The sequence below is a fragment of the Brienomyrus brachyistius genome, chromosome 14 (assembly GCF_023856365.1).
Source record: "Brienomyrus brachyistius isolate T26 chromosome 14, BBRACH_0.4, whole genome shotgun sequence".
NCBI lineage: Eukaryota > Metazoa > Chordata > Actinopteri > Osteoglossiformes > Mormyridae > Brienomyrus > Brienomyrus brachyistius.
The window spans coordinates 6,481,980-6,507,678 of NC_064546.1; the positions used below are offsets into that span (position 1 = coordinate 6,481,980).

The 25,699-nt window shown below is 38.4% G+C and overlaps 2 protein-coding genes across 10 annotated transcripts in view; one reads left to right on the top strand and one right to left on the bottom strand.

Annotated features, from left to right (window-relative positions):
* atl1 (atlastin GTPase 1) overlaps positions 1-6,125 on the top strand; it is a 33,691-nt gene extending 27,566 nt beyond the window's left edge. For 2 of the 5 annotated variants that reach the window (XM_048974158.1, XM_048974160.1), the window contains 4 exons: positions 1,158-1,214; positions 1,435-1,506; positions 1,704-2,135; positions 3,869-6,125. In XM_048974158.1, coding sequence (XP_048830115.1) covers positions 1,158-1,214; positions 1,435-1,506; positions 1,704-2,135; positions 3,869-4,084 — 777 coding nt within the window. In that variant the 3' untranslated portion in view covers positions 4,085-6,125. Of the gene's footprint in view, positions 1-1,157; positions 1,215-1,434; positions 1,507-1,703; positions 3,360-3,868 lie in introns of all 5 variants that reach the window. The other 3 variants (XR_007382239.1, XM_048974159.1, XM_048974161.1) reach the window with 3 other exon arrangements.
* Positions 4,689-25,699, bottom strand: part of sav1 (salvador family WW domain containing protein 1) — a 36,651-nt gene continuing 15,640 nt past the window's right edge. For 3 of the 5 annotated variants that reach the window (XM_048974171.1, XM_048974170.1, XM_048974169.1), the window contains one exon: positions 4,689-9,659. In XM_048974171.1, the coding sequence (XP_048830128.1) occupies positions 9,446-9,659 (214 nt within the window). In that variant the 3' untranslated portion in view covers positions 4,689-9,445. Of the gene's footprint in view, positions 9,660-14,195; positions 17,981-25,699 lie in introns of those variants that run through there. The other 2 variants (XR_007382241.1, XR_007382240.1) reach the window with 2 other exon arrangements.

The following is a 25,699-nucleotide window of genomic DNA, read 5'->3' on the forward strand; positions in this document are numbered from 1 at the left end:
CAAGGCCATTAGCAGTAGTAGCAGTAGTGGCAGAGTCATCAAAACAGTTATGGAAATGATTTAGTTGATTTGCTCTAGCCACATCACCCTCTGCCCAGGTGCTGTTTTTTCCCACATCATGTGATCTGCTTCATTCCCTTCCATGCCTCTTTCATGTTTTCTTCCAGTTTCCTTTCAACCTTCCTCCTGTAAGACTCCTTTGCCTCTTTCAGACACTCTTTGAGCTCCTTCTGCACACACCTCAGTTCAGTTAAGTCATCATCCTTAAACGCCCTCTTCTTATTAAGGAGGTTTTTGACATCACTGGTAACTCAAGGTTTATTATTCGGGAAAGCAGCGCACAGTCTTTGTGGGAACTGCAAGGTCCATGTAGAAGTTCAGGTAGTCCGTTGTGCAATGTGTGACCTTCTCTAGATCCTCTCCATTCTGTAGCACACTCCAGTCAGTGGATTCAAAACAGTCTCTCAAGGCCTCTTCTGCTTCTGGTGTCCACTTCCTGAAGGTGCGTGTAGCAGCTGGTAGCCTCTGTACTTGTGGCTTGTACCTTGGCTGAAGATGAATGAGGTTATGATCCGACTTTCCCAGTGGGGGTAGGGGGGTGGAGCTGTATGCATCCCTTACGTTTGCATACAATAGCTCTACAATAGGTCTATTGTCCTATTTTTCCTAGTCGGGCATTCAACAAACTGGTAAAAATTAGTGAGAGTACAATCCAGTTTTACATGATTGAAATCCCCAGAGATCGCAAAAAAAGCATCTGTGTATTGAGTTTGGAGCCTTGCAATTATGAGTGTTATATACATTATACTCCCAGGTGTGAATTAAAATAAGTAGTTTAAACAGTTTATCCATCTAATCATTTATCTGGAACAAGGTTTTAAGAAAGTTTTTTTGACAGCTGAATTATTCTAACATGACAAGAGTGAATCAGTTATACATATCATCATGTGATTTATCCAAGTTATAGCTTCAGAGTACATACAGACAAGATGAAGACAAATGCCAGAATATCATGTGGTTCAATCTGAAACTGCTGCTGTATGTGGAACTCGTACAGCTCTGTATTAATATTTTAATATGATTTAACAATTGTATTAGCAATAACTGTATTATATATATATATAGTAGGATGATTCCATTACACTTCTTTTTTGTAGGCATATATAAAGATTTATCAAGGAGAAGAACTGCCTCATCCAAAATCAATGTTACAGGTATGTAATAATTATGACACACAAAATTCATGTTCATAGACACAAGGTGGTTTATTTTGTTCATTAATAGTTTTTTTTTCATATTTTCAATTACGACTGTTAAAGCATTGTCAGAAAATTATGAAAATGATTGATGTTACCTATTTACGGGGTGAAAATCCCAGTCCACAGTTTTCATCTATAAAATTATTTTAGTATCTTGATTTTCTTTGTCGTTCAGGCTACAGCAGAAGCTAATAACCTGGCAGCAGTTGCAGCAGCTAAGGACTTGTACAATAGAAAGATGGAGGGGGTAAGAGGAATCAGATGGTATTAAACTTGTTATTCTAAAGCTTTAAAATTAAAGTTTTAAAATTAATGATTGATTTATATTTGAACACACACACATCATGTGACGTAAATTATTACTTTGGTACAGCAATATAGATATTACAAATACTGCACAAAATGGAGGTATAAGAGACGAGGGTGACACTGTCTTTCATACAGATATGCGGAGGTGACCGACCCTTCCTAGCCCCTAATGAACTACAGGCTCGCCATGGAGAGATCCGGGAGGAGGCACTACAGCTCTTTAAAGGAGTGAAGAAGATGGGTGGGGAAGAGTTCAGTCGCCGTTACTTGCAGCAGCTGGAGGCAGAGGTGGACGAGGTCTTCATTCAGTATATCAAGCACAACGATTCCAAGAACATCTTTCACGCTGCTCGAACCCCTGCCACTCTCTTTGTTGTCATCTTTGTCATGTATGTGATAGCCGGGGTGACTGGCTTTGTTGGTGTGGATATCATTGCCAGTGTCTGTAACATGATTCTAGGCTTGGCACTGATCACACTCTGCACCTGGGCCTACATCCGGTACTCTGGGGAATACCGTGAGCTTGGTGCTGTTATTGACCAGGTAGCAGGAGCCCTCTGGGACCAGGTAACAACACACTACTAATCCATAACTGCCTTACAAACCTCTTATGGCAGAATTCCAAGTACAGTCAAATGCCTTTAACATATGCTGTACCGCCTAAATGGCACAGTGAGATGTCATCCATAATTTTCCTAAGTATGGAACACCTTTTGCCACAGTTTATATGATGACCCAAGGATTCTCTACATTTATTTCATGCATTGTATATTTCTTGTAGTACAGTATATACAAAGTTAATCTGAACAGTGAGAAAAGAAAAATCAATTTAATGAAAAATCTAGTTTCTTCATAAAACGCTATGAGATTCTAGACCATTATAATTAGATTCAGGGTGGTGTACATCTTTCGTTCATTGGGTTTACAGATAGAGATTTACAGCTGTGGCCAAAAGTTTTGAGAATGACACAAATATTAATTTTCACGGTCTGCTGCCTCAGTTTTTATGATGGCAATTTGCATATCCTCCAGAAAGCTATGAAGAGTGATGAGATGAATTTAAATTAATTGCAAAGTTCTTCTTTGCCATACAAATTGTTAATCCCAATTACCAACCATGGTTTTCTGCAAGGAAACACGTACATTCATCATTGCTCAACTATTTATCGGATCGTCAAGATCTTCAAGGAGAGAAGTTCACTTCTTGTGAAGAAGGCTTCAGGGCACCCAAGCAAGTTCAGCAAGTGCCAGGAGTGTCTCCTAAAGTTGATTTAGCTGCAGGATTGGGGGACTACCAATGCAGAGATTGCTCAGGAATTGCAGCAGGCAGGTGTGAGTGCATCTGCACACACAATGAAGTGAAAACTTCTGAAGGATGGTCTGGTATCAAGAAGGGCAGCAAAGAAGCCACTTCTCTCCCAAGAAAAACCTCAGGGACAGACTGATATTCTGTAAAAGGTACAGGGATTGGACTGCTGAGGACTGGGATAAAGTCATTTTCTCTGGTGAATTCCCTTTCCGATTGCTTGCGGGATCTGGAAAAAAGATTGACCACAGAAGAAAAGGTGAGCACTACCATCAATCCTGTGTCATGCCAACAGTAAAGCATCCTGGGACCATTTCATGTGTGGGGCTGAATGGGCTCATTCACAATTTTGCCTAAGAACACAGCCATGAATGGTACCAAACATCCTCCGAGAGCAACTTCTCCCAACCAGCCAAGAACCGTTCGGTGACAAACAATGTCTTTTCCAGCATGATGGAGCACCATGCTTAACGCAAAAGTGACAAGTAAGTGGCTCAGGGAAGAAAACATCAAAAATTTGGCCATGGCCAGGAAACTCCCCAGACCTTAATCCCATTGAAGTTTTGGGGTGAACCCTGAAGAGGCAGGTAGACAAACAAAACCCCACTAATTCCGACAAACTCCAAGCAATGATTATGCAAGAATGGGCTGCCATCAGTCAGGATTTGGCCAAGAAGTTGACTGACAGCATGCCATGGCAAATTGCAGAGGTCTTGTAAAAGACTGACAAATATTGACTCTTTGCATAAGCTTAATGTAATTGTTAATAAAAGCCTTTGACACATGAAATACTTCTAATTATATTTCAGTATAACACAGAAAGAAAACAAAATCTACAAAACACTGAAGCAGCAAATTTTGTGAAAACCAGTACTTGTGTCATTCTCAAAACTTTTGGCCACGGCAGTATTTTCTGGTTGTTCTGTGACATATTAAAGACAGTATGCTATACTGATTTTAACATACTGTTCTCTTTTCTTCTGTTGTCCCAAAGGGAAGCACAAATGAGGTAAGAAGGGATGGGGTGGCTTTTATATGTATAATGATCTGTTCATCTGATGAGGACCAGTTCTGTAGGCCTTTCCTTTCCCACAGGCTCTTTACAAGCTTTACAGTGCTGCTGCTAATCACAGACATCTGTACCACCATGCCTTCCCCAGACCCCAGGCTGACACTACCGAAGAACAAAAAAGGAAGCAGAACTGAATGATTTCCTGGAGTGAAATATTTTTTGCATTTGGATCACAAAGCAGCATGCTGGAAAGAGCAGGGGTGGATCATTTACATCTACAATACAGGATTATTCTTTGATGGGAAAACATACGTTATGATGGGATGTGATTAATATGCACACATTACAAAACAGCTGACAATTAAAAAATCAGAAATCCTGACACTAGCCATCCATCAGAGTGTGATCTTCAAATAATAATTAAAAAAAAATAATCATGATTTATTTAGTGTAAAAATTATGCATTTCATTTTAGATTTTCTTTCACCATTCAGAAAGCAAAGGCTGAATCTAGGAAATGCAGTATACTTGATTTTAGGCAAGATTCCGTGTTGGTATGTAGTGTATAGTGATTTACACAATAAAGGGGTCTATTCTCTCATCAGGAGCGCAAGTCAAAAAAACACTTAAAAAGTTACACGCTTTAGATTTATGCATATTCTCCCTTCATCGGCATGGTTGTGCCAACTGCACATAAGCCAAAACAGAAGGTGCGACCATGCAAGTCTAGAAAAGGGGGTTATACCCACAAAGATTATGGCAACAAGCAAAACACGGACTCTAATTTACATTGCGAATGCAATTGAAATCTGCAGAAACTTATTTATTCTGAAAATGCAAGCATCGTGGTAGCAATACTATGCCTGTATTTGGTCACTCTCACAAACACGAGAATCACCAAAAAATGAAATGCTACAGTGACAAATCATGTCTCAAATTGGATTAAATTGAACGTTTCATGATCCTCCCAGAAACATGCAACACATTGAATGACGGTTAGTTGAAGTACATCAAAATGACTTTGGAATTTTCTTGGTTATCTGTCTGTACCCTTCTCCAACCGTCCCATTCTTGCAGGAGTGCAAGTACATTCGGTGTGACCTTGGATTGAGGTCTTCAACCACTTCTGTGGAACCTGTTTTTTTGCTCATTTTAATCAAACAATAATTATTAATCCACATCTTTCACCCTATTTGATTCGCCTACTAGACGTGTTGGCAAGACAGACAGCCTTATAGTAATATATTTTCTTTTTACCATTGTGTTATATGATTCTTAATTTAATTATATACATGCATTATGGATTGTAACATTTATTTCTAATTGTATGTAAAAAGTTTCTTTTTGATACATGTTCAGCTTTCTGAACACTGCAATATTGCATTTGGCCAAGTGGAGGCACATGATTAAATGCAGACCTCCAGAGTGATTTATATGTGACACCCATATTTTGGTGTTTCTCTGCCCAAAATGCATATCTAGCCTAAGTGCACTTAAACCTCACACTTAAATGGATGGGAGAACACGCTTAATTGAAAAAAGAGTGGAGCTACGTGTTTTTTTGACTTATGTGCATGGGAGAATCAAGCCCTAAGCAAAGATTTTAAGATATCATTCTGAAAATGTGTAAATGTGAGCCTATAACAATAGCTTTTGCTTATGCTGAATGTAATGTTTAATGTAATTAAATGAGAAAAAAAATGTGAGAATTTATATAAAACTGCTTAATATTGCATCCAATATGAAATATATTGAATACACACGTATTGGACATGTATTTGTCCAGACATTTTCTTTGAACCCTGAAAACTGGATCTGAGTGAAAAAACCCAACAATTTCAAAGTGCAATTTCATTTTAACATGACAAATGGACACGCAATACATCTTTGGTGAATAATGTCTTTTCAAGTGGACTAACCCTGTTATCTATAAAAGTGAGTGACTCAGTATTACATTTAAACTGATAAAACCAGGATTGGATTTCTTCAGTCACCTACACTAAACATTAAGTTAAAACTGTTTTGTTCTTTAATAAAAGCTAGAGGAGAATGCATGTTTTGGGAGATTCCTTTACTAGGAAGGTCCAGTACAATTCCTTTTACATACCAGGTGTTCATGTGAAGGCACTTTCTCCCTCAACCACTGCATGCTGAACACTGTGTCCTTAAGTAGCTTCCAGTTGTAACCTGATGGCTCATGCTTTAAGAATGCTTGTATGTTATAAAAATGTGAAGTTTGTGAATGGTTTCATTTGTTTACACTTCGTTTTGGTAATCTATCTAATAACATGAATATGTACAAATTTTGAGAACTTGACCTAATAATCTAATATGCAAAAAAGATACATTTGAACTGGGAAAACATCTGAAAGTTGTGTTTTTTTTTTTGTTACTGGAAAGTCGTCCAATTTGATTGCAATGTGTGGTAAATGAAATGCCCACAGTAATGACAGATGCATAATTAGCTTTCTGAAAACCACTGGCAGAATGCTCCAAAAAGCATTATTATTACCTATGTTGTACCCATAAAGCACAGTGAATTTCTGACTCTCATTAGGAGATAATACTGCAGTTAGGAAGTGGATTGTTGCAGTTTATACAGCGGCTAAAGATTAATTTCCTCTAAACTTATCCTACATATAGTATCAGCTATACAATATAGTAAGCATGTTTGTTAATTGAAGAATTAGATTTCAAAAGAACTGATTAATTCTCACAAGGCACTGAAATAAAATAAGGTAATGGTGTAAACAAATATTTGAATTTATAATAATGGTATCATTGGCAAATAAGTGAGCATAAGCACGTATAATGAAATTAGAGAATTGGCTGATTTATGACCAGCAGTGTACTACTTCAAAAGAATGGCCTTGCAGAGTTTTGTGTGTGTCTTTTGGAAATTGATTTAAAACACAAAACCTTAATATTTTTCACTACACACAGAAAGACCATTTGTGTATTACTAATAGTTAAACCAGATCAGCTTTAATCAGCAAAAAACACTCACTGCACTGCACTGTATAAATTCAGCTTTAGCTAAAATGAGCTATAGCAGAAGCAGAATTTTGTTAGGGTGCTTTTCCACTGCACCAAGTATTGTACTTTTGGTACTTTTCCATTGACTTCCAGGTGAGTACCAGCACCAAATGTTCTAGTACCTAAAGTGCTAAACCAGCTGGGGTACTTTTTGATACTTTGGGGTGGGATTTGAAATGCTTTCTTGTCGATTGGTTATGCAAATAGCCTACATCTGAATCAATACAACTGCCATCTTGAAAAAATGCTGTGAACTCAGAAAACAATGACAAATAGAAAGAAGTAGTAATAATAATGGATGCATTGACAGAGGGGTATTGTAAAATTTCGTGTTACAAAATTTTGCGATTCAGTTACGTTTCATTACACACTTCAATGTTTAAGCCGTGTTGCACTATATCACCAACTGTGCCTTTTATTGAGTGTTTGTGCATTAATTGCCAATAAGAGCTGGCATGCCAAACCTCTTCCCCCATCCAAATTCCTTCCCTCTGTGATCTATTGCTCAGCTATTAGGCCGAGGAGGCAATCATGATGATACAGTTTCAAGGTACCCCCGTAAGTTAAGGTATCCTCCTCATTTCAAGTTCACTCTTACCGCTGCAGTGAGAGTTTGCAGCAATAAAATGATTACAAATGTTTTTTTAAGTGTTTTCATTAATTAAGAGATGGTCTGTGTTTAGTTTTATAGTACAACCGACATGTTTTATTAGATTATTAACATATATTCCGCTCAATAACGACGTTTTGTACTTCACCCATACTGCTGCAGCATTTACAAATTACTTCTTATTACTATTGAAAAATCATTTGCCTTTAGCTTGATAGTATAACCTGCATGTTTTATTAGATTATTAATGTATATTTCATTCTTAGACAAATTTGCGGTTATAATCAGTGAAGCATTTTCATATCCAGGTGAATTTACATAAAAAATCTAAGCACCCGTTGGTCATACTATAACGAAAGTGATCTCTTAATAATAATAATAATAGTAATAATAATAAAAAAACATTTTTTTTTTAAATACTTGCAATCGTATTTTATTGCTGTAGTGCTACGGGCACGCTGGAAACTTTACAGAGATTTGGTATGACAGCTCCACTGTCTCACGATGAGACGCGAGAACTACATGTGCATAACTTGCAATGCTAATATCACACATCATCCAGTCGTATAATACACTACAGGCATTTTTAGGGTTCAGCACAAAATACCCCACCTTACATTGTGATGTCATTCGGTGCCGTTACCAGTTTTCAGGCCAGTAGAAAACCAATACCTTGAAGTACCCTACTTTTCGTAAAAGTACCCAAAGTACGGTGCCTAATGCCATGCAAAAGTGCCTGTAGCCACAAATTCACTGCAGTTGTGCATAGTTCTTGCCCAATGTACAAGGCAATATCCTTTGGAAGTGAAAGAATACTGAACATTAGTTGATGTGCTGATTCATGCATGCTACAGTGAATTTTACATTTTTATAGTTTTCACCCACCATTATTAAGTGTGTATAAGACATGATCTGATAAAATTTGCCTACGTCCATTAACTACAGTTGTATTGTAAGAATAGAAATACATACCAATAGATAACTGATCTTAGTCAACACATTTAAATGAGCTGAAAAATATTTAGGTGGAGAATTAAAAAATTTAGATTATCTAACTTGAATTGAGATGATTCTGAATGCTTCTTTCCATCTCCCCATAGTATGAAAACTGCATATAGTGTGGAAGCATTCAGTCCTCTTGACATTATATGGTGTGTAACATAGTACATGGAAACATCCATTAACCCTGTTGTAGATTTTAAAAAATAGTAGTGACTGAACACAAGGCAAAGTATCATTAATAACTAATTAAGATTATCACCTTACAAAACCTACCAGATACTTTAAGTGAAATTAATGTGAAAGTACACAGATGATCAAACCAAATTCAGATAAATTATATGTATGCATGTACAAAGAAACTATACTGCAGTGTACAAAGGCTAAAATACATTACAAATCTCCAATATTTTATAAGAAATCCATATTAGACAATTGCACAGCACCAAGAGCCAAACAATATGCCAAAATGTGTTGCAGTTTGTTCAGATGAGACATCATAAATATAGTATATATATATATTTGTGTATGGGAGTAGGCCTGAGAAAAGTCAACGATAACTTGGCCTAACTTACAAAACTCAAGAGAAAACACACACTTAAAAAAGCATTTAAGCTATAAATTATATCAATCTCCACAGATGTATAAATTTGACTACCGCGAACACTAACAAGAATGTTCTTGTACCAGATTTATAGAGTAATTATACATAAGGCACAAGTCTTCATTCAGCTTCCACATGCACATAATTTTCTATTCTAAGCCTATACATTTATACATTAACACACAACTGAATAAACTTGGCTCTTAAGTTGGGTGCAGCAAAAACCAAACCACTTTTGATGCAATTCAAACCCACAAGATGACCCAGAGGAAAGATGGCATACTTGTTCCGAAAGCAGAAACGCCTATAGTCATTTGTTGCTGGTGAAGTTCTTGCTGTGTTGCTGTGCATACCATTGTTGTCGCTGCTTTCTTGTATCCACCTCTGAGAGCAAAGCTTGTCGGTAGGCTTCATAGGACTTGACAATGCGCTCCAGTTCTTTCATAAACAGTAGCTTCAACATACCTTGGTATGTGTCTAGATCCACAAGCTGGAACAGCTCCCACTTAAGAATATGGTCATACCTAAAGGCAAAAAAGCACAATAATATATGCATTTAGTGTGGTTCTTCCAAATAGTTCTCAAATTCAGACAAATTTACTTTCAAGAGAGTCATCACACAGACATAAATCAGAATGTTCAGAAACTTTTACTGACTTCAGGTAGGGTCATCCAGTGACATTCATGATACATTCCAACATGTTAATAAGAAGCAATTAAATTTTTCTCCTCACCTCCAGAACCACTTCAAAATCACATAAACAGACATTTAAAGTTTTTCTAATCAAACGTGAACTTGCAATAATTTTAAAAAATAATAATTCTTGGACAAATTGGCGTGGATGGTGTCTCATGTCCTGTCCTATTACCCTAGTAAATGTGTAGCACATAAACCCCCTGTGAGTTTTCCATTATCCTTTTATAATATATGTATATAATATATGTATGTAATTACCAGCTTAACATACATCTTTAAATTTTATATAATCCATGAAGAGCGAGTCAGCAGAGTCTTTGCAGCAGGGTGAGTGGTTGACGACCAGGCAGCATTGCCATAAATCCAAACCTAACTCACACGCACAACATTCACCCATTCATGTTTCCAACAGATTCTCCCCACTCAGTAAATAACCCACTGACACACCTGTTAAAAGTTCTCTGATAACTGGAAACCATTTAAAAAAATGTGACAGGAGCAACACCAGCAACCACAGTAAATTGTCTCCCTCATGCCAGAGCGACCCACATCTCAGCAAATTTCAAACTGTTGGCTAAGGACAAATGTGAATACTCTCAGACTTACGCACCTCGGCACTAATGTCTAGTTGAGGCAACTGTAGATTAAAGAAACAAAAATTTATAGAGGTGTGCAATCTTGCGAAGATGATAGTGTCAGTAACTTGTTCTGGCCCTATCCCTAATAGATTTAATTAGCGGCTGGGCTGATACCTGGCAGATGAAATTTAATGTAGACAAACTCATGGCCATAAGTGGAAATTAGCGGGAGAACATTTTAAAATGAATTTGAGGAAGCACTTCACAGAGCGTGTAGTTGGAGTATGGAACAGTTTTCCTGCTAGTGTAGCGCAAGCTAAAACATTGGATTCCTTTAAATCAGAGCTAGATAGGATTTTAAAAACTCTGAGCTATTAGTCAAGTTCTCCCCAAACGAGCTTGATGGGCCGAATGGCCTCCGTTGGTTTATAAATTTCTTATGTTCTTATGTTACGGACTGACCAGTAAGACCTCGGTTTTGTCTATGTTAAGTTTGAGAAAGTTATCCTGCATCCAAAGCTTTACATCTGAGATGCAATCAGTTAGCGTATCAGGAGGGGAGTCAGTAGAGGAGCATATATTAAGATATAACTGAATATCATCAGCATAGGAGTGAAAATTAAGGCCATACTGACGAATGATCTCACCAAGGGGGAGGACGCAGATTAGGAAGAGGAGGGGCGTGAGAACTGATCCCTGAGGGACACCACACACAACAGGGGAGGTGGAGGACTTGTGTGGAGCTAGAGTGATGAACTGCTGTCCGTTAGTAAGATATGACCTGAACCACTGAAAGGATATGTTGGTAATTCCAATGGAGGAAAGGTAAGAAATGAGTAAATCATGGTTAACCATGTTAAACACTGAACTAAATCAAGGAGGATAATACTGAAGGAATTGATATTGGCAGACCAGAGATGATCACTAATGACATGCAGAAGCTATGCTGTGTTTTTTATGGAAACCAGACTGGAATGGCTCATACAGTATGTTACCATTAACCCTCTGCGGTCTAGGGGTAGGGAACACACTTTCACTGACTGGGGCATGATCATACATTTCTTTCAATATCATAAACTTAATTCATGGCAAATAAATAATTTCATCTTTATTTTAATGTACTGTAAATATGTCAGATGTATGTGAAGATTGTAATTTGACATCAAAGTATAGACATTGCAAATGCAGTTTGTAACACTTGCAGAAACATCATAAAAGTACATAGTAAGCAATGGTGCCAGTTTGTTTTGATCCCAGATATCTGATCAAAGTCTTTGGTACATGAAGATGACTAAATGGTGTAACTGCCACATTCAGTTGGATAAATAAATAAGAAAAACCTAACTCATGTAACTATTTCTGGCTCCTTTCATTGAATATGTAGCAACTTTCATGTGTATGAATGAGCGTTTCATACCTGGCCATATCCACCCCCTCCCCCCGCTTTTTTTCCCACTGATGGGGATGTACATGGATCACATTTCACCATGGCATTGTTCATCAAATTACCATGCAAATGTGATTTGAATATGCACTAATGCGGCTACTTAGAATGCGAACAGCGATCTTCAGGTGAGGGCGGCACTACACGCCCCCGATGCAGGTAAAACAAAGTAAGGTGACACGGTTTATTTTTTGCCGATTTAACCCAATTTTAAAAACTAATTCTACTGACAATGGACATTTTGAAAAGAAGACAGATTACGGATTTAGTCAGCACTTTTTCATGTTTATACAATAAGATTTCAGCATGTTATGAACTGGAATACACAAGAATGATACGCGGCATCATTCTTAACGCCAGAGAGTTAAGTTCAACCTGAGAGTATACAAGCTCCAATGCCGGCATAAATTTAAACGGGTTTCACGCAAGCTGAAGCACAGATGGCACTCAACTAAACTACAAATTGTCAGAGCTGCCTGGAAGTTATTACAGACAATAACTAGTGTCTGCTAGGTCTACGTATCGCTCCAATTGGATATGATCCAAAAACTTGTAAAATTACTTGGTATATTTTCCCGCCGACAGTGGGGGGCATGGAGTCCCTCTGGGAATATATTTTGTCAAATCGAGATATACCAGCTTTTCCATTAATCTTCTCACAATCCACTTGGAAAAAACCCCGTACATATTTTTTCGCGGGCTTTGTAAATGCGCTCGTCAGACGGTGACGAGCGAATTTACAAAGCCCACGAGAAAGTGTGCGCAGGGTGTGGTACATGTGTCTAAAGCTGCCAGTGTCGTCTTAGTCATTTGGAAATATTTTGTTTAAAATCTGACATTGAGAAAAACACTTTTCATCGGATAGTTTGTCCTCATGTAGCTCTCCCTAACACATGCCCCTTAAAATGCCCAACCTCCTTGTTCACCCCTTCAACACAAACCCCACCACTCTTAACGAATACCTTATCGGCAGCCTATTTATTCCCGCCCAAATATCTCCACCCCAGTAAGGCGCTGTCCACACGGCAAATCGCTCAGTGAAAGCCGCTTTCACATACAACACGAAGGAGGACGCCAACCGGTTTTTGCTGCTTCACCATGTCACTCAAAATTAACATTGATTGAACTTTGACCTAGTTTGCTGACAAATTAATAAACTAAGAGAATGGTATCACCCAGGTGACAAGACAACACAGGAGGGGCGTGGCATACAGACAGATAAATGCAACAGATTTATTATAAATACATTTGAAAAATGCTATTTGAAAATGTGCTTACAAGATGTTAATGCTGATCAGACTTTCCATTTTGGATGTAAGTAAAAGGAATTGCACAAATTGAAATGAATGCACATACAGAATACAAAAAAGGAACCAGTTCAGTTGCTAAAATTCACTGTGAACACTGTGTTGGAAATTGCCAGTTTGTGGGGTGCTCTTTTAAATCTAGGGTATTCTCCACATTTACTGCTAAAAAGTCGTTATCACTTTTCTACATTTCACAATTTCAGACCAGGGGCCTCATGTATAAATGGTGCACAAGCACGAAAATGTTGCGTACGTCCATTTCTACGCCGACGCCAAGATGTATAAAAATGAAATTTGATGTACCGCTACGCACATTCTCAACGGCAGCTCCACACATGGCCTACGCACGTTTCTGCTCGGTTTTGCAAACGGACGGCTCCCAGTGGTAAGTCATTGCTACTGTGGTTTACCTTTTTAAACTCACAATCATGACCCTGACTTTATCCAATACACCGACATTAATTGTATGCTGTTTACAAATGTACGGCACCTGATTTTTATTCAGTTTGTAAGAATAAAACAGTGCAGAAAATGACCGAACTATTACAACTGCCATGGCAGCTCTTGCATTATTGGAAGACATAGCTTTTGGAAGAATTAGACGACAGCGCGTATGCAGGGATTATAGTGATTTAGTCAACACCAAGTCGCACCATGCCAGCTGTATGGGACGGCATAATCCGCTTGTCACCCAGATATATAAAATTTTCTTACATTGTGGTTGAACAGGCAAACAAAGTGTAATTTGCAGCGATGTCCGGTTTTCACAATGTAATCGGAGCCATCGGCTGCACTCACATTGCTATAAAGGGACCTTCAGAGAACAAATTTGCTTATGTAAATAGAAAGCACTTTCACTCTATTAATGTACAAATTATGTGCGATTTGAACATGCATCTCATTAATGTAATAGCAATAATGTAAAACAGGCAACCAAACATTTTATGTTATTTTTTAACTAATTCTTTTAGTGTGTTGTTAATATCACATAGCGTATCATTTAGATGTTTTAATTCATTGGTAACATATCTTACAGTATTGACTATTGCATTTTGTGACTACAGCACAGCTTCAGTCAGTACACAGCCAGATGGTCGCCCCCCGATTTCCGAGGCACGGGAATGTGTGCAGCCAGCGCCCAAAGATGTGCTCGGCACAGCAGCACCATCACCGCCTGTGTCGTCCTATGCACTGGGGGCACCTCTTGTACTATTGTCTGTAAGAATACACAAACACAATAAACAAAAGTAACACCACATCTGCACCCTATTTGTTATTCATAAACATGCAAGTAATTTAAACAAATATGGTACTCACCCGCGCTGAAATCGGCGTCCACCTCACCCGAGTGTGAGACTGGGGATTCCACACCACCGCCTGTGCTGTTAAGACTCTTACGGTGAGAGGCCACTCGTTTTTTCACATCAACTTTAATGTCCAACCACTTCTTTTTAATTTCGGCCACCGTGCAAATAGATAAAAATAAAAACACTTTTAACTGACTCCACCACATTCTGCCGCTCCGTCAACTTTAGTTCTGATGTCACTACTTAAACCACCAAATAATATTACTTTTCTTTTTTCTCGATTTCTGTTAACATGACCTCCACTTCGCACTCGCTGAAATACTTATTTTTCCCACGTGGTTTATTCATTGTTGTGTAAGAAAAACAGAACAAAGCGGGTATTTATACAGATTTACATATGCAAATATGTATAATTATGGGCGGTCGGGGGGTGGCTGTGGGCTCGCTTACGTACATAAAATTTCACACTCATTGAGATTTATAAAGGGAATGTGCACTGATCTGTGCTTACGCATCTGGATTTTTTCTTGCTTACGCACATTCCTAGTAATGTTAAAATGATCACGATGACCACATACTTTAAGAGTCACAGATGTTGGTGTCCTAAAACATGACACTTCTAACTGTGATGTCCCTCATCCTTGTTTTTGAGCTGTAAACTAGATGACGTGACTGCTCTGATGAAATGCATCAATGCTGATGTTAACAAAATCAACATTTTTACAAACATTTTATGTGTTGGAAATGGCTCAACCTCTACAGTTTAAAAATACCTAACACATACAGTGGGGCAAAAAAGTATTTAGTCAGCCACCAGTTGTGCAAGTTCTCCCACTTAAAAAGATGAGAGGCCTGTTATTTTCACCATAGGTATACCTCAACTATGAGAGACAAAATGAGAAAAAGAAATCCAGATAATCACATTGCAAATAAATTCTTTAAAATTCAGTGAAAGTATGGTGGAAAATAAGTACTTGGTCAATAACAAAAGTCCATCTCAATACTTTGTAATGAAACCTTTGTTGGCAATGACAGAGGTCAGACGTCTTCTGTAAGTCTTCACAAGGTTGTCACACACTGTTGCTGGAATTTTGGCCGATTCCTCCATGCAGATCTCCTCTAGAGCAGTGATGTTTCGGGGCTGTCGCTGGGCAACACAGACTTTCAACTCCCTCCAAAGATTTTCTATGGGGTTGAGATCTGGACCTCCAGGACCTTGAAATGCTTCTTATGAAGCCACTCCTTCGTTACCCGGGCGGTGTGTTTGGGATCATTGTCATGCTCAAAGACCCAGCCATGTTTCATCTTCAATGCCCTTGCTGATGGAAGGTGGTTTTCACTCAAAATCTGATGATACATGGCCCCGATCATTCTTTCCTTTACACGGCCACCTTCTTCCATTGCTTTTTGGTCTAATGCTCACATAGGTGCTTTTAGCAGTAGACAGGGTTTAGCATGGACACACTTACCTGTCTGCAGCTAAGTAGCCCCATACACAGCAAGCTATGATGCACTACATGTTCTGAAACCTTTTTATCATGGGCAGCATTAAGATTTTCGGCAGTTTGCACTAACCACTACATACTGGGAACACACCACAAGACCTGCTGTTTTGGAAATGCTCTGACCCTGTCGTCTAGCATTACTACTTGGTCCTTTTCAGAGTCACTTAGATTCTTACACTTGTCTATTTTTGCTGCCTAATATATCCTACCAACTTCAAAAACTGACTGTTCATTTGCTGCCTAATATATCCTACCCCTTGACATGCCATTCTAATGAGATATTCAATGTTACATGTCACTTATGCTCGAAGTCCTGCAAAATCCTTTTTATAACACTTCAACCTAAAATCTGCATCATTGTATAGTCTTGGACAGATATCAGTTGATAAAGTAATTTAATTGGCTTCTTCATTGTCCAGTATTTTGACTGAATTTTGAACTAGCCTTATAGAATATATTGTGGATAAGAACCAAAGGGAGGTAAGTGACATTTTACCAACTTTACTAACATGGAAAACAAAATTTTTATTAGTGCTGATTTGATTTGGTTTACTGAATTTAATCTCAAAAAACTAAACTGATTTAAGATTTTCGTTTATCCTTTTGGTAGTAGAAAGAGCTTTAATTTCATTACATTTCCTTCAACATTAACAATATCTGCATTGCATAATTATAATTCACTTCATGTCCTTTTTTTAAATGGACGAAACTTGCTTTCCATTGTGAAACAAGTAAACCTTTAGAAAGTAGGGTGTATATATCTATTTCACCCAAAATGATATTTACGCTTCTCTGGTTCTCACTCCTCAATGTACTTGTAGACACAAATGCTGATGGAAAACATTTTTCCTGCTTTGCAAGGCTCATGCCGAAACACTGGATCTGGCCATGAAGGGGATGCAGGTTGGCCTATGGGCTATGAAGGTGTAGAAAAGGACGCTTTTCCATATCAGGTCTTTGATGTGGCAGTTGTGGTCGAGGAGACCATTGTTGTACACAACCTCAAGGATGTGCCCTGAAGCTTTGCCATGCTTATGGACATCATTTACTGTGTGAAACTTGAGTATCCACAAGATAAGTACTCATTTGAGTTTCTGCAGAGAGTGGTGATGAAGATGCAACCAAACAAGCTCCTGAGGTACAAATCGTAGGACAAGTTGGCACGAAGATGATTAAAGATGAGTCTGTATCCTAATATTTTGATTTACAATGGAATTTACATTTGCCTTTATTGAGGTTCTCAAGAAAGCCTTTATTGCTGATCTCATTTACATGGGCATTTTGGCATAATGTTTGTTGTAATGTTGAAAATAAAACTAGGAAGTATGATTTTGCCTCCGTTTCTTTATCGATAATTTTTAAGTTAAATCAATAAATATGTGGTATGTAACCTTCACTAGAAAAATTATACCCAGACCTAATTTAACAAATAGGCAAGTTGAAATCACTAGTTGGGACAAGTTAACAGAAAGCATGTTAATAAGTTAATCGATAATTTAGTCTTGTAAGGCCAAGTTGAAACAACAAGTACTATTCAGTTACACCAACTGACAGAGAGCAATTCAAAGCTAAACTCGACTTACAGTAATGAGTAGTATATTCAATTTGATTTTACTTGAAATTTTAAGGCAGCAATTGAACTTAAGTTTTTAAGTTGAACCAGATAGTTTTTTTTTTTTTTACAGTGTACTCCTACCTAGACAAGCCAAGAGGTACTGGCTACCTGGACAAGCCAGCAGCTTCTCTTGACTTCTCAAGTGCCTTCAATGCCATCCAGTCAGTAAGCAGTCAGCGCTACAGATGGAAGCCCCTTAGTAGCATAGGTTACAAATGACCTGACTGCGAACCCACAATATGCTCATTTTCAGGATGCTGTGTCTGACAAGGTCCTAAGCAGCACCGCAGCTCTGCAGGAGACAGTCCTTTCCCCTTTTCTCTTCACCCTGTATACCTCGGACTTCAAGCAAATCATGGAGTCCTGCCATCTACAGGAAGTTGCAGATGATTCTGTAGAAGTTAGTTGTATTCGAAATGGAGACAAATGGATACATGAGTGCTGTAGACAACGTTGTCAACTAAGTGAATATCTGCAAAGTAAGATTCTTTTTTTATAAATCGAATATTTTCATAGACCATAGAAAACCTGTTTACGACCTTCTAAATACAGTTAATATTAGAGCCCACTAGACATGAAATAACACCCTTTAGTCACCATTACACTCAAATTACCCAAAATGTTAGACAAAGAGAAAATAAGGCATATTAGACGTTACAAATATTATTATTATTATTATTATTATACTATATTTAATTACGTACACACACAGTTCTTACACACAACCACTAACCTATGAAAATCTATGAAAAGCCATACTGGAGCTTAGATAAAAGTTTTCAGAAATCGCAAACACAAGAGCAAAGATGATTCCGATGCGTAGCAATGTATCATTTTCACTGTCTCGATCAACTTTTAAATGAATATACTGTGGCGACAGGCGCACCAAGGCATCGCGGGAGCAGACAGACACGGAGACCCGCTTGCCGAGGAAACAAGCTCTTTATTATTAGCCTTAACAAGGACTACATCAGGCACTGATCGAGCACCCAAACCGATTACACAAACACAAGATTGTTAGACACCAAACTGCAAAACGCGTAAACGGTGGGAGATTTACGGAAGCTAATTACACATGAGGATAGACCGGATACACACAAGACACAGGTAAACACACACGCAACAATAAGGAATGAACCATTAAACAATAACAGCAACAACACAACAAGGGCCATTTACAACTGCACGCGGGGCATGCTGGGACATGAGCCCTGCCGGCGCTACAATACAAAAAAAATTGCGATAGAGTGAAGCCGCAAAAGTCGAAGCGCAAAGTGCCGAGGGACGACTGTATACCACTTTTGGCAAAACTGTATCTTGGAGGATACCAAAATAACTTTATCATAGTCAAGAACTGTATACTGTACAGAACCTGAATTTATTCAACACAATCCTGAAATGCGGTATCTGATTAAGTCAATCTACGTCCAGCTTTATTGCGGAGTCAAACGCTCCACCTTCTGTTAACATGAGAAACACAAGCCTGAGCACTATACGGCGATCATGTAAAGGCATAAGCTAAGAGCTATAACTCAGAAAAACAACAGTACAGACAATTTTTAAACGGCACAAACTATTGAGAAGTCCGAAAGCAAATGGGGAGGCTAACTTAACAGCAGAGTCACGTGACCATGTAAATAAGCAATATCTCTGCACTGAAGCAGCACAAAGGACAGTTTTAACGGCACAAAACGGCACAAACGATTGATTGGTTTGGTGTAAATCAGACGCAAAAGGGAGGGGGGGGCAACCTTAAACACATTAATATCTCAGAAACTAAAGCAGCACAAATGTCTTAACGACACTGACCAGCACGCAGCAACGCAACACAGCAACGCAGCACACACAACCGTGATCAGTCTGGTGGAAATCAGACGCAAATGGGGCTAATGACAGCTGTGTCATGCTGGCATCACGTGACCATGTAAACAAACATTAATCTCAGAAACTAAAGCAGCACAAAGGATTGTTGTAACAGCACAAACCAGCACAAACGCAACACACATGATTGCGACTAGTTTGGCTGAAATCAGACATATCTTCACGCACAACTTCACGCAGGCAAGTTTGGCTACCAAATCTTGGGAAAATGTTTGAAAATCAAATGAGAGCAAAAAATTACAATTTTTAATGACAATTGCTCTAACAAAAATACCACAATGTTTTTTCTTTTAATTTTATGTTCGATTGATCCGTTTTATTATTCAATGGTTCCACATGGATCCGCATTTTATTGGTTCGGTTGAGATGTAGAAATTATTCAATTCCAATATAAATACTACTAGCAAGAAAGTACAAGCTGAATTTCAATGCTTTCAAATGCATTGTATTATAAGTAGGAAGGTTTAAACATTAATTATTAATTGCACACACATGAGACGTACAGAATGTTTTGATTTTAGCTTTGAATTCTGGGACTCTGCACAATGTCATCACCTAAACTTTGGTAGGCAAAAAGCAAATATATCGATGAAAAATCATTGCTCAGTACATTCTCTTATTTGTGCATCAACATACTGCATGCATTAATTCCATCAAAGAAATAACAGCACATTGACTTTAAAATCAGCACTAAGCTTAACTGCAGTAAATATATGTATATTATTAAATATGTCTATGAATATACACACACCCACACATAAAGCCCCACAAATTTTGTTGCTGCCTCAAAATTCTTCTTTTCATTTAAGAGACTAAATTTTTACCATGACCCCTTTCTGAATATAGCAACTAACCTAATTTTTAGCAGTCTGGCAAATTCTTCAAAAACTTCAGACTCAGATCTCAAACCTACAAAGTTTTGCCACAAAATGTAGCAAAGTTACAATTTCTTGTTAGTTTAACAAGCAAATCTAAGGATTTTTATATGGATCTCTCTCACATACACACACAAAGTCAATAAGCAATATTACAGCAACTGTGTTATCTATGCAGATATCTCAAAATGCCAATAACAGTATTTCATTACATGGTGTACCTCACTTCCAAAAGAAGCTGAGGCAGCATGTAAAACACAAAGCAATACATAATACATAAATCTTTTTCTTAAGGAACTTGGTGTTTTGCACTATTGCAGTAGCGGTTTTTGACTTCATTACTTAAATTGATGTCACCAGTTCAAGGAGGTTCTTTTTTTTTTTTTAAACCCACAATGTTTCTAGTGTTACTGCCCCGGTTGTGATTTTTTTGCAATGTGTTTCAGACAGCAAATTTGGAATGAGCATTTAAGAGGTTTGCAAGATTAAATTTATATCTATAATGTTCATTTCCATGCAGGTCAAATGGTTTACAAACCACTACTTTGTTTTTATTTGCATTTTACATATTGTCCCATTTTTTGGAACCAGGTGAGGGCTGATAATTACTATAAATATAGTTGTATAGAAAAAAGACATTCCTGAAAACAAGTGAGGATAAAATAAGGTAAATTCTATGCCAAGTCACCTAAAGCTTTGCAGGTTGTCATGGATTTTCATGAAAAATTCTATTTAAAAAATTGTCCATTTCAGTAATAAAGTTATGCAAAATCTTAAAACTATCCACCCAATAATTATTCTGTGAAACATGTTTGAATATTTAAGTTCAGCAATGGTTCAAATCATAATACATTTAGCAGAAATTTATACTTACCCTGCCTTTAAGACATGCCAGAAAAATTATATATACAAGATGGGAGCACATGAATGCCACTACAAGCCTCACCTCTCCTCATAAGATATTCCTCTAAGACCAGGAATCATTCTGGTCGCCCAACGTTGCACCCTTTCCAAGGCAACAATGTCTTTCTTAAGGTATGGTGACCAAACCTGCACGCAATATTCTAGGTGGGGTTTTGGCATTGTATAATCATAGCATCGCGTCCCTTAATTTAAACTCCACACACCTAGAAATGTAACCCAACATCATATTGGCCTTTTTATTGCTTCCCCACACTGGCAAGAGTGGGACACGTAAACATCAACATACACAAAGAGGTCTTTCTCGTAATCAGCTACCTTTATTTCCATGAATCCCATAAAATATCTGTACTTTATATTTCTGCTCCCTGCATGGATTACCTTACATTTATCTATGTTAAATTCCATTTGCCAGGTATCAGCCCAGTCGCTAATTAAATCCAGATCCCATTGTAGCCTCCGTGCTGCTAAATGAGTACCTGCTGCACCACCAACCTTGGTGTCGTCTGCAAATTTAACCAGTTTTCTGTATGTATTGGTGTCAATATCATTAATTTAAATTAGGAACAATACTGGTCCTAAATTTGAACCCTACGGTACCCCACCATAAACGCATTAAACCTTAATTTCATTATAGCTTCCATTATTTTTCCAGTAATGCTAGTTATTGTGCCTCTAATAACTACTCGCTACTTCCTGTCTGTTAACCAGTTTTAGATCCAAGCTGCTACAGTTCCTGAAATCCCAAGAGCCGTTTGTGTGGGACAACATCATAGGTCTTCTGAAATCTAAGTAGATCACATCGTACGCCTTTTTGTGATCAATTTCTCATGTAGCTTCCTCAAAGAACTCAGATACTGTTTAACTAATCTACTTATCTCTCCTAAACCCATGTTGGCTATCCCTCAGAATGTTATTTGAATCCAGGTAATCTACCATTTTCACTTGGATTATAGCTTCCATTATTTTTCCAGTAATGCTTGCAAACTGATTGGCCTATAGTTAGCTGGATTACTTCTATCCCATTTTTTGAATATGGGCTTTATATTAGCACGCTTCCAATCAGAAGGGACAACACCAGCAGATTTCTGTAATAGTAAAGTTAAAGGTTGGCTAATAATATCCCTCATCTCTTTTAAAATTACAGGTAAGATGCCATCAGGCCTTTATTTATTTACCAGGATTTATTTATTTTGAGCTTAGCTAGGCTTTGTACCACATCAGCCTCAGTTATACATATATTGGTCATAGACAACGCTGTATTCATACTAAATGGTGGTAAGTTACTCGTGTTCTCTACTGTGAACACCCATGTAAAATAATCAAACTCATTTACTATATCAATTTCATTTTCAATTATAAGGCTCTTTAAATCCTGCAAATTAGTTATTTCAGCTTTTAGAGCTGTTTTAGAGTTAAAATATTGGAAGAAACTTTTAATGATATCCTTAGCCTCCAATGCAATCTTTCTTTCTATATTCCTCCTGGAGTATCTAATGTTATTTTTTAACTTGACCTGTAGACTTAGATACTCCTGCTTTATTTTGAAATCATTTGTTATTTTCCATTTGAGGAACAGAGCCCTTTTCCTCCTGACTTTATTCTTAATTTCCTTAGTAAACCACCTTGGTCATAGTTTCCTAGATTTAATTTTCCTGGAAACGGGTATGAAGTCTCTTGCACTTGCGACAATGAGCTTTTTAAAAACAATCCCATGCCTCTTCAGCTGTTTTGCTATTTAACTCCATCCAGTTTACAGTTTCTAGTTTTAGTTTCAAACCATTAAAGTTAGCCTTCCTAACATTGTATACTTTTGTTTTGGACTTTGCTCTTCAGACACTAAAATTTACCTCAAATTTAACCATGTTATGATCACTACCATCCAGTGGTTCTAAAACCTCTGATTTTCCAATCCTATCCTGGTTATTAGAGAAAACAAAATCAAGAAGGGCTTCTGCCCTTGAAGGGGTATTAACAAATGGAGTAAAAACACTACCCTGTAATAATTGCACCATCTCAAATTCATTTATAGTAGAGCCACAGTCTATGTCCCACTGTATGCCAGGTAAATTAACATCACCCATAACCACCACATCATTTTTGTTACTCATAATCCTGATATCGTTATATAACATTCTGCTTTCCTCTGCAGCTACATTAGATGCTCTATAACAAACCCCGACAATTAGGCCATTTGAGTTTTTAGCATCTACTTTTACCCATACAGCTTCTGTACTTTTATTTTTATCAGTGAGCTCCCTTCCCTGCAAATTTTCTTTTACGTATACTGCAACACCACCTCCCTTCTTGCCTATCCGGTCTCTACAGAACAACGCATAACCATCCATATGATATTATTCACCATTACTGTTACTCATCCATGTTTCAGTTATTCCTATAATGTGTCTGATGAAATTAAAGCCTCTAAATCATGAATTTTGTTTCTAATATTCCAAGCATTTTGATATAGACCACAAGGGGTAGGCCTTTTACAGTGCCCACTTTTACTATTAATTTGGGCTTTCCGTCGCTCCCCACCTATATTCTTAACCAACCTTCCTCCCCCCCCCCCAATCCATAGTTTAAACATTTCTCAACTCTTCTACGCATATGCCTCTCCAATACACTGGTTCCCCTATGGTTCAGATGCAACCCGTTCAAGTTGAACTGGTCCCACCTGTTCCAGGTCTTCCAGTGCCCTATAAACCTAAACCTCTCTTTTCTACTCCACCATTTTAGCCACTCGTTTAATCTCCTTATCTCAGCTGACTTAGTCTGGCTTGCACGTGGCACAGGAAGTATTCCAGAGAATACCACCGTGGATGTTCTGCTTCTAAGCTTATCCGCGACTTCTATAAATTTATTCTGCAGAATAGTCCTCCTGCCCTTTCCTATGTCATTGGTGCCAACATGCACCATGACCACTGGATCCACCCCGGCTGGTGCCAAAAGCCTGTCCACATGATTCAGAAGTTCCCTTACCTAGGCACCAGGCAGGTAAGACACCATACGGGACCCTCTATCACGGGTGCACACATAACTATCTACACCTCTAATAACAATCTCCTACTACCCTAACCTCCCTCCTCCTGGGGGTAGATGGCTCCTTGGTGCCCAAGGGCCCACCTGCCTCCCCAGTCTCTTCTGGCTCTAAAGCACCTGAAAGCGGTTAGACACAGTCACTTCAGGTGATGCTGCCTCTGTGAATTGTGTAAGCCCTGTTCTACGTCCATGACCTGCGTTCACACCGCTCTCTCTACCTACCTATTCTTCATTCTCCCCCCTCCCCGCTTGTGGGAAACACACCATCTCCCTAAAAGTGTATTAATCATCCCCTTTAACTCATTGTTGTGCTGGATGAGAGCCAGTTGCTCCGAGGTCACGAACCTTGACCATGAGCGAGGCCACTAACTGACTCAAAAGCAGTCTACTGCCAGAGCAGGAAATTGTCCTCCCGGCCCCGACTGGCGACTGAGAAGTTCAGGAGCAACTGTCCTTTTCCGAGTTAACGTTACCCATATTAGATATTACCTCACGGGTGTTTGTTGTCAAGGTACGTGGACAGAAATGCCGCGATTTCACTTGCGCTGTCTATTAACAAGGACAGATAAGTACTCACACAGACCGAGAGAAAAATAGATTAGTTCTCTCCCTGTTCCACCACAAATGATGAGCTGTGTGGCAATTGTAGATTTCAGGAAAACATACCCTCCCCACTCTCACCACTCAGCATCAACAACTCCGCTGTGGAGAGTGTTAGGAGTACCAAGTTCCTCGGGGTGCACATAACTGAGGAACTTATGCAAACGGAAGACATCTCATCATTAAGTAAGAAAGCCCAGCAGAGACTACACTTTCTGAGGCGACTGAAGTGAGCAAGTCCTCCACCATGTTCTACAGAAGCACCAATCGATAGTGTTCTGACCAGCTGCAACACTGTCTGGTATGGCAAATGCAACCTATCCAACCACAAGTGGCTGCAGAGGGTAGTGAAGACAGCAGAGAGCATTACTGGGGTGCCTCTCCCCTCTCTACAGGACACATTTCACAAACGCAGCATCTGCAGGTCATGCAGCATTGTGAAAGACCCTTCACCCCCCTCACATGGACTTTTCAAACTTTTACCATCCAAGAAAGGATACTGCAGCATCAGAGCCAAATCTGCTAGGCTTGGGGATAGTTAAATAGTTTTGACTGAGTGTATTAGTGAGGTATTGTTTTTTTGGTTATTGTCCAGCCCCACCAGAAACCATACTACATCTTGTACAAAAATTGGGTGTGCTGTTACTTCTTTATTAGAGGCCATTATTTTGGACTCTACCCTCTCCGTGTCTTATTTGAGAATTTATCTGTATAGAAATCTTTGTTTGGATATATAGTTTGGACGTTCTATTTGTGAATCGCCTACTTCCATGAAATTATTTCCTTTTATGT